General features: G+C 57.3%; 5 protein-coding genes across 8 annotated transcripts; all 5 read left to right on the top strand.

Annotated features, from left to right (window-relative positions):
* Window positions 1-276: 276 nt before the first annotated feature.
* Window positions 277-724, top strand: ABB37_00063 (hypothetical protein; the record flags this gene model as incomplete). The annotated part of the gene is made up of 1 exon (XM_015796104.1): window positions 277-724. The coding sequence occupies exon 1, from the start codon at window positions 410-412 to the stop codon at window positions 722-724; it is 315 nt and encodes a 104-aa protein (XP_015664112.1). The 5' UTR covers window positions 277-409.
* Window positions 725-1,177: 453 nt separating this feature from the next.
* Window positions 1,178-1,753, top strand: ABB37_00062 (prefoldin 5-like protein; the record flags this gene model as incomplete). 2 transcript variants are annotated; one of them, XM_015796103.1, is made up of 1 exon in its annotated part: window positions 1,178-1,753. In XM_015796103.1, exon 1 carries the CDS (start codon window positions 1,280-1,282, stop codon window positions 1,751-1,753), a length of 474 nt encoding a protein of 157 aa, XP_015664111.1. In that variant the 5' UTR covers window positions 1,178-1,279. The 2 variants fall into 2 exon arrangements, with proteins under 2 accessions (XP_015664111.1, XP_015664110.1); XM_015796102.1 differs by having other exon boundaries at window positions 1,179-1,753.
* A 1,605-nt stretch (window positions 1,754-3,358) lies between these two features.
* On the top strand, window positions 3,359-6,994 carry ABB37_00061 (glucoamylase-like protein; the record flags this gene model as incomplete). The annotated part of the gene is made up of 1 exon (XM_015796101.1): window positions 3,359-6,994. The coding sequence occupies one exon, from the start codon at window positions 3,359-3,361 to the stop codon at window positions 6,992-6,994; it is 3,636 nt and encodes a 1,211-aa protein (XP_015664109.1).
* Window positions 6,995-8,107: 1,113 nt separating this feature from the next.
* Window positions 8,108-9,890, top strand: ABB37_00060 (putative guide RNA associated protein GAP2; the record flags this gene model as incomplete). Of its 2 annotated transcripts, none has more annotated exons than XM_015796100.1 (1): window positions 8,108-9,890. In XM_015796100.1, exon 1 carries the CDS (start codon window positions 8,370-8,372, stop codon window positions 9,888-9,890), a length of 1,521 nt encoding a protein of 506 aa, XP_015664108.1. In that variant the 5' UTR covers window positions 8,108-8,369. The 2 variants fall into 2 exon arrangements, with proteins under 2 accessions (XP_015664108.1, XP_015664107.1); XM_015796099.1 differs by having other exon boundaries at window positions 8,158-9,890.
* Window positions 9,891-10,959: 1,069 nt separating this feature from the next.
* Window positions 10,960-16,145, top strand: ABB37_00059 (hypothetical protein; the record flags this gene model as incomplete). Of its 2 annotated transcripts, none has more annotated exons than XM_015796098.1 (1): window positions 10,960-16,145. In XM_015796098.1, exon 1 carries the CDS (start codon window positions 10,989-10,991, stop codon window positions 16,143-16,145), a length of 5,157 nt encoding a protein of 1,718 aa, XP_015664106.1. In that variant the 5' UTR covers window positions 10,960-10,988. The 2 variants fall into 2 exon arrangements, with proteins under 2 accessions (XP_015664106.1, XP_015664105.1); XM_015796097.1 differs by having other exon boundaries at window positions 10,980-16,145.
* Between the last annotated feature and the right edge of the window lie 569 nt (window positions 16,146-16,714).

The following is a 16,714-nucleotide window of genomic DNA, read 5'->3' as shown; positions in this document are numbered from 1 at the left end:
CAAAAGAAAACGCGAGGAAGAAAGTGGGCGTGTTGAACTCGTGTTTTTTTTTTCTTGGCTCGAGTCTCCAAGACACCGTAGTGCATCAAGCAACGATACTGTTTTAACCGCGTTCGAGGTGATCTTTCGTAAATTGCACGCAGCTCTCCTGTTCGAACCCGTGTCCGAGTTACACACTGTTACCATCCCCGCTTTACTCGTTTTAGAGGTCTGTACTTCATCCTTTTTTCCTTTCTCTCTCCTCTTTGCCGCCTACGTGTGCGTTATCGAACTCAAGCCCATCTTCCTCACCGATCAAGGCGCAATGTGTTGACACAACAGCCGTCATTGCTGGTGTTGTGGATTTCCTTTTTTTTTCCTTCCCCCGCCGTTCTGTTGCTAACTTCCGTCGCCATCCAAAGAGGAGTCGATGCTCCGCGCGTGTGCGTGGGACCACGCCACCCTCCCTTATACCCCGGCGACCTCTTGCGTGTTGTTCTACCTCGTCCCTGGCGATCCGGTGTGGCGTGTAAGTGTGCCCAACGCACGCGGCGAGTATCCGGATTTGGTGCCGGGGCTTCCGTACCAGGAGTGGTTTCAAATGGACCCTTACTTCGTGCAGGAGTTCGCGCCGCCCGCTTTAACCGCCGACGCGGGGACGCAGGTGTCGTGGGAGGAGCTGCCGATACCGCCGCCGCTGCACCTGCAGCACTTCATGGAGCCGGCGAGGCATGAGGACGCGTGATAATGCCGCTGCGGTTTATCTGAACTCTACGAAGGTGACGGGCACTTTCAGGTGGCGTGCAAAGGCGCACGAATGCTCCACCCTGTTGTTGTCGTCGTTGGTGTTGATGGCGCTGTTCTTCAGCTTTGAGAGGAGGCATTGAAAGAAAAGAGAAAAAGGGCGCTCTGTCTTCTAGGAATAAAAAATCTAAATGGCCCTCTGCACTGTAGGGCGTTAATTGGCAGAGTATTTTCGTCGAGCGAAAAGGCCGAACTAAAACTGAAGAATGGCGACAACCTTTTTCCTTTCTTTCCTGGCCGGGCTGTGGAGGAAAAATCGTTGACGTGCACTCTTCCCCTTTGATGTTTACATTTCTCAACTTCCTTTTTTCTCTCTCTTGTATACCGCCCCAACTCGCTCAACACTACGCGCCTCAACACCACATTCCTTTCGATCTCACCTGCTCCCTGTCGCAGTTTTTTTTTGTTTACGCTAAGCGGATCAGCCAAGAAGACTTGTCAGACACACACACACGCACGCACGCACACCTACACGTACACATTAACCGCCGCGACAATGAGCATCAACGTGTACCAACTTCCCATTGAACAGCTGGAGGGCCTCAAGGAGCAGCTGGACAACGACGTGCAGAGCCTCGGCACCGCCTACGACGGCCTGTACAACGGCCGCAACCGCTACCAGGACAACCACGATGTGATCGACCAGTACAAGGTGGTCTGCGAGAACGCGAAGAAGGAAGCGGCGGAGCAGGAGGTGTTGGTCTGCATGACGTCCTCCCTGTTTGTGCGGGGCACCGTCATCCCGAGTGACAAGGTGCTCGTCGACGTCGGCACCGGCTACTTTCTGGAGCAGTCGATGGAACACGCGAAGAAGTACTTCACTTCGCGTGCGGCACAGATTAAGGAGAGCATGGATCAGGTGGAGAAGACGATTGTGCTGAAGCAGCGTCAGCAGAACCAGGTGATTGACGCCCTGCAACAGAAGACGGTGGCCATGCAGCGCTACCGCGAAGAGAACGGCAGCGAGTAAGCGAGACAAACAGTGATTCCAAGAAAACAAGAGGACACAGGAGCACGAGATGCATCCCCTCCCCCGAAAGCGCGTACTTGATGGTCGAAGCGTGCACTTGCACAGATGCAACGAAAGCCGTACGAGGTCGATGCGCTTTTCTTCGCGGAAGTGTATCGCCTTTCACATCTCTGCGGTTTCACTGACTCTACGCCGTTACTTCGCGTTTCTATCCTCTTTTTCCCTTTTGTCCTTGAAGGTCGTTCTAGTTTGGTGGGTGTGAATTGCTGTGTTCACTGCATCTTTTTCTAATTAAAGTGAAGTTGCTGCCACTTCTTGATTAAGCTGCGCGTTCTATCCTTTGCATTTGCACTGACCAAAGCTGAGGTGTCTACCTCTGAAAAACAGAACAGTTTTTTGTTCTTTTGCCGCTCGAGAAGGTACTACACGAAGCGTTTCGAAGAAGTGGCCGGCAACTAAGATGTAAAAAAGAAAGAAACAAACTGTTGAACAAGGTTGTCAAGACGAAGACCAACGGCTGAGTGTGCGTTGATCGTGAAACACTCTTTGGTAGGTTCTCCTGTGCCATTTCGCCGGGGGCAGAAGACCACGAACGTGGGTGCAAGAAATCTTCATTTACCTTCCCTAAGTGGCAGCGAGAACACTTTACGATGAAGCACGAGCAAATTCGGTGTACTTGACGTGCGATCGATTGTGGGCACAACGCGCTAGTAAAAAAAAAAAAAATATCTAGCCGGAAAACAATTGTCTGTTTATGCTTTCCTCCGCATTCAGCTCTGGGTTTTCTCGACCTTTTCCGTCTCATCGCCTTTTTGTTTCCCTTTTCTTTGCTCTGTGTCACCTGACATGCACCTCTTCACGCAACGCTTCGCTGAAATGATGCGTTGCACGCCATGGCCTCGTCAAAGGGAAGAACCACAACAATAACGAGGCTATTAACCGCTATTTAACCTTTTTTTTGTTCTACCCGAAGTGTTCCACACACATACAGCCTTAGTTTTTTTTCCCCTATTGCAGTAGAAAGCCATAGCTTTCCAGAGCACGCATAAAATATTCTAGATTTCCAAAAAAAAAAGCGGTGATCCCTGTGGACATCGATTTGCATACATTTTTTTTTCCTTTTAACCACTTTACCGGTTATCTCCTCTTCCGACACCAATAGTGTTGGCTCCTTTTTTGATGGTAAAATACCTATATATTCCTCCACGTCAGCATCTCTTTAAAAACAAAGAAACAAGCAATATACATCTTTGTTCAACGTTGCACTAGACAAGCACACATGAGAAAGAACAAACAAACAATAGAAAGACTTATTCGCGCCCGAGGGGTAACTGCAATAGAATTTAGAAATTAGCGTCGTTAGAGTCGATAGAGTCGATAGAGCACATTCTCAGCGATAGATATTAAGCTACACGCCGACGAAAAGGAGACCATAAATCTTGTGGACACAAACACACACACAGTTTTTCCCTTTTTAAAAGCTCACGTTGCTGTCGTATTATTCACTATCTGTTTTACGGTGGCGTTCACTAAGTTTCTTCCCTGCGTCGGGAACAGTTGCTGCGAGACACCTATAGTTAAGAAAGAGGGGGGAAGAGAGAATAGATGCGGATTGCTGCACGCCTTCGCGCCAAGTCCGATTCCTTTGCCAACGTCGATCAGCACTTCACACCGTACCGCACCAACAACGACAAAATGGATGCTTCTTCCGTCGGTGCCCGCGAAGATGCGGCGACGGCATCTGTTAGCGTCTCGCGCGAAGCCGGTCGCTGGGCGGAAGCTTTCCAGAAAAACGTTCTGGCCCGCCAGGACGCCACCCTCGCCGAGCCTCAACCGTCACAACGGCCCACACCACACGGCAGCACCACCACCACGACCAAAACAACGACGATGACGGCCGCCACCTCCACCATCGTGCACAGCGGCAACGGCAGCAACCACAACCCGTCTCGGTCGCCGTCGCCGTCGGCGCACACCTCACCTACTCCGCATTCTCTCCCTGGGGTGCGTTCGAATGAGGGTGGCAGTGAAGCTGCATGGACAACGCCACCGTGTGGGATGACACCGACATCACGCACGGTGGCGGCCGTGGCGGTGCACCCGCCGCTGTCCCGCAGCTCAAAGCGAGCAGCGATGGCGCCGGCGCCCACTGCGCGGTTTATTTCATCGCCCACCCCCTCCTCTGCTAGCTCTCACTCCACCGCAACAACGACGACGACGACAGGAGCAGGGGCAACAGCTGGGATACCCTTTGCTTCTGGACACCGCCACAGCCTCTCTTCAGAACCGGAGGGTCAGAGCCCGCGCTCGCTGCCTCCGCCCCCGCCGCTGACGGCGCTGCGCCAAGCTTCGAACGGCGACACGGCGTACTCTACCGCCTCTGCCACGGCGACGCCGAACCGCAACACACCTCAGCCACACAATGCTGCTGCTGTCGTTCCTCCTCAACCTTCACACATCTACACCACACCGCACGCACGGCTCAACCAAACCGGCAACAAAACCAAAGCGAAGACGCTGTCTCAGTCCCAGCTGCAGAGTCAGCGCGGCGGCACAAACAGCAGCAGCAGCCCTGTGAACTCGGCGGGCGGCCCCCACATTCCGAGCGCCTACGCCGCCTCGCCTTTCTTTCAACGAGTCAAGGACATTACCTTTACCACCACCGCAACCTCTCCAGTGGAGCGTGCGTGCGATAACGGCGCTGCTCACCCCGCCACGCAGGCTCTTGAGGACACTCCGCACGTGAGCACGCGAGAGGAGGCGGAGGACTCTGCGCTGTTGCAAGGAGTGACACCCATCACGAACGGCGGCGGCAGCTGGCGGCACGACTCGCAGCTGCGCAGTCAACCGCGAGAAACGATGGAGGCCTCGGCGGCACAGGCAGCGTCTGGTGCGGACTATTTCAGCAGCCTCGACCACAAACTATGCGGAGGTGACCCCTACGTGGATCCGTCTGCAAGCCTGTTGCCGCTGCCTGTGTCCCAGCTCCAGCCCCCACCCTCGATGTCAATGCCCCTTCCGAGTGCTGTTGCCGTGTCGCAGGCGATGCGTGTCTTCACCACCACCGGCAGCAACAGCAGCAGCCCTCACCCCGCCGACGGCGGTGCCGTGGCGTGCTCCTGGGATGCGGCCGCGCGCTCTGCCTTTGCACCGAAAGCTTCCTCACTGCAGCAGGCGCTGTACTATCCCCCCGGATACGCTGCAGAGAGCGGTGCTGCGCCGTGCATGGGCTTCACCTCGCCCTTTACCCCGCCTGGCGGCGACGTGTCGCGGCTCTCCGCCTCGCCTGGTGGCCTCTCCGGTTCGCACAACGCCACGATGAACACCACCGCACTGCACCAGAGTGGGATGACATCTGCCATTGCGATGATGCCGACGCCGGCGATGGTGATGGAGGTCGGTTCTGCCACTATGGACGGCGCTGGTGCTGCTGCCGCCGCCGCGAGCTACCTGCTGCAGTCCTCACACCCCTCCAATGGTTCCGGTGGCGTCTCTCCGTACTTCCACAATGGTGTGCCGATGGGCGAGGCGGTGCACGGCGGGGCCTCTCCGCCCGGCTTCGCCTCCCATGCACAGCAGCAGCGGCAGCGGCAAAGCAGCTACCACAGCCACACCGCCTCTCCCTCTCCAACGTGCTCAGCGGTGATGCAGCGGGGCAGCACTTGCAGCCCTGCGGGCTTTGGACCCGTGCCGACGGTGTCCGGCACCACGACGGCGACCACCACGGCGGCCATCGCCAGCGGCCTGTCCGGTGTGGCGCTGGAGAGGCAGCTCCTGCACGCCAGCAAGGAGGAGCTGGTGCAGATTTTGTTGGAGCTCGGCAGCTGCAACCCCGAGGCCTCGCGCTTCATCGACGCTAAGGCGTTCTTCTTTGCGTTTCGACACGAGCACAGCCGCGAGACGACGCCGGCCGCCGCTGTCGACAAACCCAGTGGCACCCTGCCCATGAACACAAACAGCTGCAGCGCCGAGAGTAAAGGGGAAGGAGAAGAGCAGCCGCGGCGCAAGAGCGTGTCGGAGGGTGCTGTGAAGGCTCTTCTTGCTGTGACGGCTGGTGAGGGTACCAAATCCGGCAATCGAAGCATCGCCCGCTGCATCTTTCCTGCAGAGGCTGCCGAAGATGACGAGGCAGACGGCGAGGGCGATGACTCCACCAACAAGGTAAGCGGCACAGGCACCCACGCAATCGAGAGCTTGAAACCCGCTGGAGGAAGCGGCGGCAATCTTTCATGGCGCCGCGTACGACCAGAGGAGCGGCCGTTCTGCACCGACGTCCATCCATGCCTGCGGTGGTACGGTGCGTGCCGCAACGCGACCAGCTGCGCGTACGCCAGCCTTCCACGCAACCTGTGCCTCAACTGGGTCCGTGGGGCTTGTGTGGCGCGTGCGGAATGCAGTGGGGTGCATCGACTGCCCGACCCGTGCCCGCCAGAGCTACAGCGCATTTATTTGTTGAACCACGGGCTGCCGCGCTGCGACGCCGGTCACGCACTTCACGCGCTGCCTGTGTCGCCGTCTCCGTCTCCTGCCGTGACACCGCAGACGCAACCATCGTGGCAGCATTCGCACGGAGGCGTGGGGGCTCCGGCAGCTGCTGCTGCGGCGGCAGCGATGCACAACAGCGACGGCAGTGCGTTGCACACGCCGTGTGGCCAGTCAATCCACAAGGACGCCTTCATGGGCGGTGGCAGCACCCCGCACCGTCACCACAAGCAGAGTCCGCTGGAGGGGGCCGACATGAAGACCGGTACGCGGCTCATCCCGCGGTCTGCGATGGACGTTCTCATGGATGAGGACGAGGCATACGCCTTCACTGCTGCCGTATCTCATATGCGGGAGTTGCGCCTGAGTGGTGCCGCTTCCCCAACCGGCAGCAGCAGCAGCACCGTGGAGGACAAGACGAGGAGCGGCTCTGTAAACCGCTGCCTTGGGCACGACTTCGACAACGCTGTGTCACCGACGTGTCACACGGCCACCGGCACCGTGACAGCCGGCTTCACAACGGAGGAGAACAACTCTCCTGTCGTGTCGCACCCAGCTAACGCGATTCAGCAGGCGTGCGTTGACTATCGCGGTTCTGTGCTGCTGCCCGTCTGTGAAGCGAAGACGCCGCTGCAGGTGATGCCGCTGCGCTCGGTGGCGGCCGCGGTGATGCGGGAGCAGGAGGAGGAGGACTACACCGACGCTTCTGCTCCCGCCGCTGGCACTCGCACCCGCGTGCAGTCACCTTCGCTCGTTTAATGCAGAGCGACAGAAGGGAAGTGCGTATCTGCAGCACGCAGCGAGCTCCCGTAGAGCTGTACAAGCAACATTCGCTTGTTTGTGCTGTCACATCAGCGGCGCGACGGCTGAGAGCTGTGTGGAAAAGAAAACAACGGAGGAAGGCAGCACCTTCCGTCTCCCGCCCCCTTTTTTTTCAAGCCTTATCTCTCACGTTTCGTTTCGTCCAGCGTTTTCTTTAGACCTTTTTAAAATTTAGATTCCCGTGCGTCTCCTCCGTTGTGCGTCTGTGTTAATTTTTGCTAAAACGGCGCGCGGCCTCCCCCCCTTTGTTTTATATGGGAAGTCGCTCAATTCTTTGTTTCTCGATAACGTTTGGCGGCGTGCTAGCTGCGGCCGGGCGAGTTGGTGTTCGAATCTCCGACGCCACCGGCCAAACACGTCGAGGTGTAATGAAGGAAAAGCAGCGAAAAGAAACGGAAAGCGTTAATGATGTGATTGATTGTTTGTATGCTGCACTCGCAATTCATCGCGGTGGTGTGTTATCTGAAATTTGTTTTTCCCCTTCTATTGGCTTCCTTCTGTTTTTTTTTCTTTTTGTTTTCCGTCTCCGTGTACGTGTGATCCAACAGAAACCACGTATGACGTTCGGCGACATTAGAGTCGGTTCTCTTTGTTTAGTTTCTTGCTCCACATTGTTGTCTTTTATGATTCTCTACAGAACCAAGGACGAAAGCAAGCAGGAAGAAGAAAACATGTGAATGCAGGAAAGTCACGGCGGTGAGCTGCGTCTCTGCTCAGAGCACCCTACGAAAAGGAGGAATCAATGCAGGCCATTACACCAACAATAAACACTAACACGCGCGAGGCCCTTCTCCTCCAAAGGTGTGGGGACTCGAAAAGAGCAAAAACCGAAGGACAGCTTTCCTGCGATGAACCGAAGCCTTATGCACGTTCATGTTAAGGGCTTCTACTCGTTGCTTCACGTTTCATCGCCCTCGCGCATTTCGGAAATGTTGTTTTACGAAAAGAAATGTCGTTATTGCCATCGTTCATCGTTGTGTTCTCCTCCGTGGTCGCCTCCCCCTCTTTTTTTTCTCTCGGCCACGTCGACGATCGTCCGTACGACACGAAGCACCGTCGATTTCACCCTTCTCTTCTTCTGTTTGTCTCGCACTCTTAAAGTGTATAATCAAGAAGAACACACACGAGCAGCGGAGCGGGCGCCGTGATTTGCTGACTTCGTGCTGGAAACCACCCGTAGCATCGGACGTGCTTTTGTTCGCGCGTCGAATTAGAGCAGAAGGGGTAAATAGGCACACCGTTGAACAACGTCGCCGCGAAGGTACAGCAACAATTCCCAGAAAGCAAATATATAACCAAAGGGGAAAGAGAAATGCTCCGGTCTCGGCTTCTGCGTTTAGCGCATCCCCGCAGCGGTGCGGTTGCGGCGCGGTCTCTCACGGCTTCCATCACCGCCTTCCACACCACCACCGCCACCGTCGTTCAAAAACGTTTCCAGAGCGGGTCGTCTGCGTCGAGCGGAGTAGACGAAATGCTCGCTGGCCCCCAAATCATCTCCGGCAACGTGGTGGCCCCCGTCACGCACGAGCAGGTGTGGTCGCTGTGGAACGAGGGCAATCTCTTCTCCCTGCAGCTGGCCCAGATGCGCGAGTTTCTCTCCGGCGTTGGCATCGCCACCGACCCGGCGGCGAAGAAGGCGGCGGTGGTGCGGCGGTTAGAGGAGTACCTGCAGGCGAAAGATAAAATTAACGCTGCTGCGGTTGGCGATGCCGCCGTCGCTGCTGCTGCTGCTGCGGCGGGTGATCGTGGAGGACAAGGTCAGGACTACGGCAACTGGGCCTCGTCCGGCGCCACTCAGCCGGAGACGCTGCTCGATTTAGCGCAGGCGGGCTTCTACCAAGGCGCGACCACGATGGTGCCACGCGCGTTTCAGCTGCTGACAGTTGGCAGCAGTGCGGAGGCGGTGGTCAGTCGCGTGAACACGGCCGCCTTCCCCGGCTTCCCGGCGAACACGGAGTGCTACACCCTCTCCGCCTCGGACGCGGAGGGCGCGCTGCAGGCCCGCTACAGCAAGGTGCTGCAGTGGTGTCTGCTGAACATGAGCAACCTGCGCATGGACGGCGAGCTCTCCGTGGAGGTGGGCAAGCTGCTGCTCACGGCGTCGGCCATGCGGCACAACGAACGCGTTGTGTCCGCCTACACGTTGCAGCAGCGCATGCAGCTCACGAAGCCGTACACGTGGATCTCCAGCGTGCCGGAGAGCGCCATCGGCGCGGTGGAGAAGTTTCTGGCCGAGAAGGGCTTCGACCTCGTCAGCAAGAACGCACGGCTGACCTACGAGGGCACCATCAAGCGCGCAAACGATAGCTTGGAGGTGGTGCTGAACGAGCACACGAAGGTGGACGGCGTCTATGGGGCTTGGGTGGATGTGCAGACGGCCTTCTGCACCTCGTTAGAGAAGCCCGACCTGTTGGTGCTGCTGCGCTCACGTGCGCCAGTCAGTGCGCAGGACCGCGACACCTACTCTCGCACGCAGGTGATTGAGCTGGCGCAGGACGATGTGAGCGATGTGCTGCCGCCGGAGCATGGGCAGCTCGTGTACCTCTCTGAGAACGAGTCCCGGCACTTTGAGCGACTCAACGCGAAGGGGATCGCGATTGTGGTGCGCGAGATTAAGCGGCAGCCGCTGATTGTGCTGCGCGACGACGAGGAGGACGCCCGGGTAGAGTACCGCATTAGCGTTGACATTCCCGCCAGCGCTGGAAGTCACACGATGGACGTGCGCGCAGTGGGGTTGGAGGTGCTAACGCTGGCGGAAGAGCTGAGTGCGGCGGTGCAGGCCCCCTTCAACGAGGCCTACGGACTCACGTACAGTCCCAGCGCAAGCTCGTAGATCACGCACGCGCCGAGGCGAGACATGCCTGTGTGAGCGAATAGATAAAATTAAAGAAAGACAAGTTGCCGCTGCTGCCCACAGGTGCTCCCGCTCGGTAGTAGGTCTTTGATATACGCGCTCTCCACTTTGTTCTCTTCACAGAAGCCTTCTTTTGTTGTCCGTGTTGTTCTCGAAAGGACAGCAACTCTTTGTTTTGTTTGTTTTCTTTGTCTCTTGTTTTTTCACGTTGTGTCAGCGACGATGGCGATGAGTCGGTGTCAGTTGCGCTGCGTAAGGTCGCCGGCAACCTGCACAGGCGTGTTCTTTCAGAGCTGCGGAGGAAAGGACAAGCGCGGTTAGTGAAGTAAAGAAAGAAAGAAAGCTTATCGCCAAGACCGAGCAGGGTGCAAGTTACACTGACGTTGTGGAGAGGGAACGAACAGATTTGTGCCATTTCTCTCATGAGCAGGCCACGTTGTGTGACTGCGCACATCTGTGTGGATGTGTCTTTCAGCCTTTTTTTTTCTTTGCTAGCACGCTTCGTCACGCGGTTCTTCTCCTTCACCTGCGCCGCATCGCCATCGTTTTTGTTTTCATATTGTTGGAGCCTGAAAGTGTTTATTGTTTTCTTAGAAGTTAATCGAGGATGGGCAACTGATGGGGTGACTCTCGTTTTGGCCTCGGTGACTTTGCTACCGTGATGAAAGAAAGAAACATTGAAAGAAGTTGCACCGGATATTTGAATAGGCATTCTTTTTTTGGTGAGTGATGATTCAACGTGTGTGACGATCAAATCGAGCCAGTGGCCTTCGTGCTGGGAAGCCTTCTTCTGTGGATCACTTAGGGGAATAAACGCGTTTTCCTTCCCCTCTAACCGGACCATCGATATCGGCACGCATTGCTGCGGTTGAGGTCATGTAAGGGCGAAACCGCAGCTGTGTGTGAACTCTTTTGAGGTATGCGTGCAAAGACGCAGGCGTAGGGTTATGAAATAGCCTTTTTCGTTAATGGCTGTTGTTTCTCCGTCCCACACGCAACTCTCTCTCTCTACACGACACCTTTTCTTTCCTACTGTTTTCATGCTTCAGCGAAGCACCGACGTCTTTAGATGCCAATATGGCGTGTGTCATCTCCACGGCAGACGCCCAGTACTCCTCCGATGTGGTCTGTTCGATTATCGCGAAAGACGCGTACACGCTTCTCTTCGTCCTCTCCGCCTCCGCTGCTGCGGCGGATCGACACGCAGCTCCTGTCGCGGAAAGTGACGGCGGTGACAGCGCAGACCCTTTTGGCTACCGTGTCTTTTCTTCACGGACCTCTCCCACATCGTCAACGGCAGGCGAGGGCGTTTCAGCGGCCAGCGATCAGGGAAATCATCCGACGATCAGGGAATACTTGTGGGCGCACGTCGCAGCGCACCGTGCTACACAAGAAATCTCACCTTCCGCGTTCGAGCCGACTTCACGCGGCGCACCCTTGCCGTGCCTCTGCTGCTGCCTGCGCGACGTCCACAGCAGGTCCCCGCGGCACAAAGTGCACGTGCCACCGTCATCTTCTACGGAGAGCCGGGAGAGGAACGTCGCTTCAGCGACCATCGCGAACGCGTTTGCCGAGCTGCGGGCCACGGAGTACCTTGCTGCGACGGCGGCTACAGCAGGCCCCGCTTTATCTCCGGCAGAAACATCAGCGGGCTCACCAGACAGCACAACTGGGGCTTTGCGTGGTGCGGGCACACCACTTCGTCGACTCCACGTAGTACGGCATCATGGAGAGGGGGGTTTTATCGACGTGTGGTGCGTGTTCGAATGCGGCTGCTGCGCCCTCGCAACCTTCGCGCTTGCACTCATGGAGGCGGACTCGAGAAGGGTGCGCCTGCACGACTGTGTGTGGGTGCCACGCCCGATAAACTGCGCAAAGGAGCAACATCGGCTTTCGTCCAGCGTCGCCGCAACAGGAAGCACTCTTGAAAGATCAAGCTCTCTGACAGAGGCTGCGACGACGGCGTTGATCTGCCCTCTGCGATCCACGACAAACGGATGTGCAGAAGGGAAAGAAATGTTGATTCTCACCCCGCATCGCCCGGCGGACGACGTCGCACCGAAACTGCACTTTGTCCGTCTGCGCTGCGGGAATCGCGCAGCGGCGGATATTCGTCTTTCCGGCTCCGCCGCTTCCGCAAGAGACGATAAAGACTCACCGGCAATGCAAGGATGGCGGCTCCACGCGCAGGGGTGGTTTTACTTGGATGAGCTCTTTCGTGTCCCGCCCTCCCTGACACGACCCACTGAAGGCAACGAGGCTGCTGTAGCAGACGAACACAAGCTGAAAGACGTACCCCACGGAGGCGCCAGTGAAGCGCACGCGCTTTCGAACAGCGCCTGCGTATCCTTGCGCAGTGTGCGCTGGCTGCCGGACGCGCTGGACTGCAGCCACGGTTTTCCTTTACTGGCCGTACTCTACGCCGCCCCTGCCCTCTCCATTGGCGACTCCTGCCTCGACACCCTCTCGGTTTGCTGCCTCGTGGAGGACGAGTCGGACAGGTGTGATGCACGCCATCCCAACAGGGAGTCGGTGATGACGCGGACGGTAACCGATGTGACGGATCCACCGCCCATACACGTCAGCGGGCGCGTGCTCATGGGGCCGTGGTCGGTTCGAGGACTCACGCTTGCACATCCTTCATTTCTGTTTGCCGCCACGCTCGGAACGCCGCTTCACGGAACGGGACTTGCGAGCAAGCAAAGCGCGGAAAACGGCGAAAGGGCAATGCGCCGAGGCTCCGAGCGGGGCACAGCCGCAGACGCGTTTCGCAGCACTCGCCGTGCGATGACGCAGGCGCCCACCGAAATCGTGGGTGTTTTCCAACGACCTGCCCAGGAGCCCTACGCAGCTAGCCGGCTCTTTCGTGCAGCTCGGCGGCACTCCCACAAGGTTGATCAAGAAAGTGCAGAGGTGGTCAGCAATTCTGAGCCTGCGCAGTGGGACCAGAAAAGGAGTGAAGGCGCGTTCGCTTTTGTTTTGTATGGCGCTGCGGGGGAAGTGGCGCGTTGCGCACTTGACGGCTACCCGGAGTGCGCCTCCACGGTCCTGCTCGCGCATGACGCCTTCCACAATGGAGGCGATCCGCGCACGGCTGCTGACGGCGGCGTAAGAGCGGTAGCCCGTATTGGTGCCCTCTTCGCAGGATCGACGGCTGCTTCTGCTGCAGAAGGCGGCTACACCGCCGTGCTACTCACCATCGTAGCGCAGCCGATTCGGAGAATTCGGGGGTTGGCCGCAGACGTGGTGGCTTCCAACCGGCGTGCTTTCGCACCGGACAGCAGAAAGCAAGAAGGTGCCTGTCGATATTCCGTGCAACTGACGCAGCGAGTCCGTGTGGATCTCACCGGCCTACCGCGTTCTCCTTCGTCACTTCCATCCGCTGCTACCGCGCCACTCTCCGCGCTTGTTTCCGTGGATCAGATGCTGCACTGGACTACCTGCGGTGCTCGCTCGAACAGGCAAAGAGGAAGCAGCGGCGATAGCGTGTGTATGTTGATCTGCGGATATGCGGCATGCCGGGAGGGATCGGTTGACGTCGTCCATGAAGGTGTCTTTGCACTTTCCAGTGTGCAGACGTGCATATCGCCAGTCGACGATAAAAGCGTTGTTACCGCCGCTGCTGCCACGCCAGAGACACCTCCTCCTCCTTTTGGGACCGTCAAGCAAGACAAGAAAGCGAAAATCTGCATCTGCGCGCAAGGCGTGTCTGCGATCGAATTCGCACGCTCTTGTCGCCTCTGCAGCTCGATGGACTCGACCAGCATGGACGTGCTCTCTCACTCGCCTCTCTCCGTTGTCGGCTCTCACGCGCTGCCATCCACCGCGCTGCCTTCCAACGTGCTTCCCGTCGCCCTTGCTTGGGTGCACAGCACTCCCAGAAACAAAGACGGTTTTTCCAGCGGTATCACGTCGGTGGGGTGTGAGCTCGCAGCGTGTGTAGAGCTGATGGATGTTGTGGCGCTCTTGCGGTCTGGCGACGTGGTCGGCTGGCGCTGCGATACAGAAGCTCCGCGAACAGCAGACAAGATCAGCAGCGGCAGACATGAGGAGGCATTGCAGTTGGTGCTGCGTCTTGGCACCTTGCAGTACGCGAAAGCGACGAACACACCATCAGGGTCTTCGCCCACTCAACGAGATCGTGAAACAAAGTTTTTACAGGTGCTGCTGAACGAAGGAGCGGGTCCTGCCGACGCTTCCATGAAAGTTGTCGTGACTAGAAAGAACAAGGAGACGCACGCGGCTGCTGTGTTGCTCGTCATTGCCGCCGGGCCTTTGGTGGGCGTTGTACGCCTGGCGGACGGCCATGTGGAGCGCGTGATCGACGTGCGGACAGCCAACACGAAGTCCGTGTGGACGTCTTCGACTTCTGTGTCTACGATGCAGCTCGAACAGCTGCCCGTCACTGAGCCGTATTCTTGCACTTCTCAGGGCAGTGGTGTAGAGGGATGTGGAGAAACCTTTTCGTTTCTCTGGACAGGTGTTCTCACCTCTGACGACACCGCCGCAGAACAACAGCAGCTCGCGCGTGACGCCGCATCGTCCGTAGTGGCAAATACGAAGAGTACGAGTGGAAAGACCAGCGTCAGCAACTTGCGTGTGCGGAGGCGGGTGCGCACCATGACGTGCGTTCTTCAACTCGGCGTCGTCTCTTGGGCTGACATTGCTGCCTCCCATGCGTGCGTGGCGAATGCAGACGGCGCCGCGCTTTGCCAACTACTGCGTGACTCCATCCATGGACCATCGTTAAGAGAAGACGGCCAGGCTGCTGCTGTTGGTGCTGCGGCTGCAGCGAGTCGCGCTTCTTCACTCGTAACCTTCACTCCTCCACCTTCCATTGTACTTCTGCAAAACAGCATCGCCTGGTTTGGGGAGGAAGTTGCGTCGGGTGACGCGGCAGGAAACAGGGCAAACGACGACGCCGTCGAGACCCCGCTGTGGCCGCCACAGACATCGAAACTCTGCCCTTTCTTTGGTTGGTTCAACGCCGCATCGAAGGCGAATGAGGTGAGTGCGACGGAGACAGAGCGGGAGGCCCGCCTGCCAACGGAAGCGGCGTCGCTCTGCGTGTGTGATGCCGCCCTTTTACACACCGTATGGCCTGGCCGACGTTTTCTTTCGGAGAAAGCTACCGTGTCTGAAGAGGCAGTGCGAGACGAGTCTGGACTCTGCCCTGCCCTTGGATACAGCAGCAACAACGGTCAACAGAATCCATTCATTCGTCGTCTTCGGTGGTCCTGGGAGGCGGAGGGCGATGCTGCTTCGACGAAGGAAAGTGCAGGAGAGAACATGCCTCGCAGTGCGGATGCGCTCTTACGTCAACTTCTTTGTCGGCCACTGCGCGTTGCGCCGGTCCCGTTGTATAACGCCGATGCAGCGACAGCGACAGCAGCAGCAGCAAGGCTTCTTGTGGTACGACTTCCTCGGCTCGTGGCGGACATGGACTGGGCGACGAAGGTAAGTGTAGCATTGGATAGAGAGAACAGCGACGGAGCGGGCTTGAACTTCACCGACTTCGCTCTCCAGCAGGTTCTGTACATTACTTCGCTGACGGGTCCTGCGGCGCTGCGGGATTCTCTTCACTCCCCCGTTTCGGCGTCTCTCCACAACCTGGTACTGTGCACGTTGCTGCTGACGGAAAGCGATGTGACACGTTCGGCTTCGTTAGCGTCTACAAGCCGCAGCGTCCCGCGCGATCGGTTGGCGTCTTTTCTGCTGTGCGGTATACCTTCGACACCCGTTGATCGCGCGACTCCTTCTGCCTCTCTTGGTCCTGCAGCGAGGAGCAAAGCAGCAAACGCAGGTGTGAGTGGCGTGAGGCTTACGTGGCACTGGATACCGCTGCCACCAGTTGAGGTGAACTCGGAAGCTGTTCCCGTTGGGGTGACGCGTGTGTTGCCCACAGCCTCATCGCCTTCTCTGCTTTCCTCACCTGCGCACCGTGCAGCAAATGCCCTCAGCGCCACACAGGAAACAGTTGCTTTCCAGGACAGGGTGTGCGTGTTTTATTGCGAAGGCGTGACGGCCGCGACGGCCGCAAACCCGTCACCATTGTTTGTGCAAAGTCGGCTGGTCATTCGGCACGCTCAGCTGTGTGCTACGCTGGCGAGTGGCTGCATGAGTGACAGTGACCGTCGCTCCGCGGACGATGCGGAAAGTGTGTTTGCCTACGTTGCGGTCGACCCTGCGCTTATTTGCTGGCAAAGTATCTCGCGCAGTGACGTGTGCGAATGATCACGGCAACGATGACTGTGAAGATCGTACCGCAACGTTTCTTTTGTTCTTTCCCCATTCGTTCTCGCTGTGGCAGCCGTTTCATCTACCTTAACCTGACACCTGGTCAACATACCCTTAGCAGCGACAACACCGCAAGACACACGTCGCCCAACAAGAACAACATCAATAATAATAATAATTATAATAACAGATACACGCTAATTTCGCATGGGCAACATCGCTCGAAACACGCTACACACGTTTAGTGTTAGCGGAAGGTAAGGAAAAAAGCTGCCTGTGCAAAGGAGCACACATGAGCAGCAAAAAGCGTGGATCGTTTGGCTGTGCTCTATTTAGATCTGCACGAAAAATAAGAAGGGAAATAAGTCTTCTCGGTTCTACTCGCCTCTTCATCTGTCGTGTTGTTTTTTCGCTTCATCACGCCTTTCATTTCATTCGCATCAACAATCTTTCCCGTTTTCTCCTTTACCTCTCCTCCTTTTCGTGTATAGGAACGCTACGCCCGATCTCGCTCGTGCACAGAAGGTTAATTCTGTTTTTCCCCTTTTTTTGTGGATACGGGCTGT

This window comes from Leptomonas pyrrhocoris, assembly GCF_001293395.1.
Source record: "Leptomonas pyrrhocoris isolate H10 chromosome Unknown, whole genome shotgun sequence".
NCBI lineage: Eukaryota > Euglenozoa > Kinetoplastea > Trypanosomatida > Trypanosomatidae > Leptomonas > Leptomonas pyrrhocoris.
This window is presented reverse-complemented; position numbering and strand designations above follow the sequence as displayed.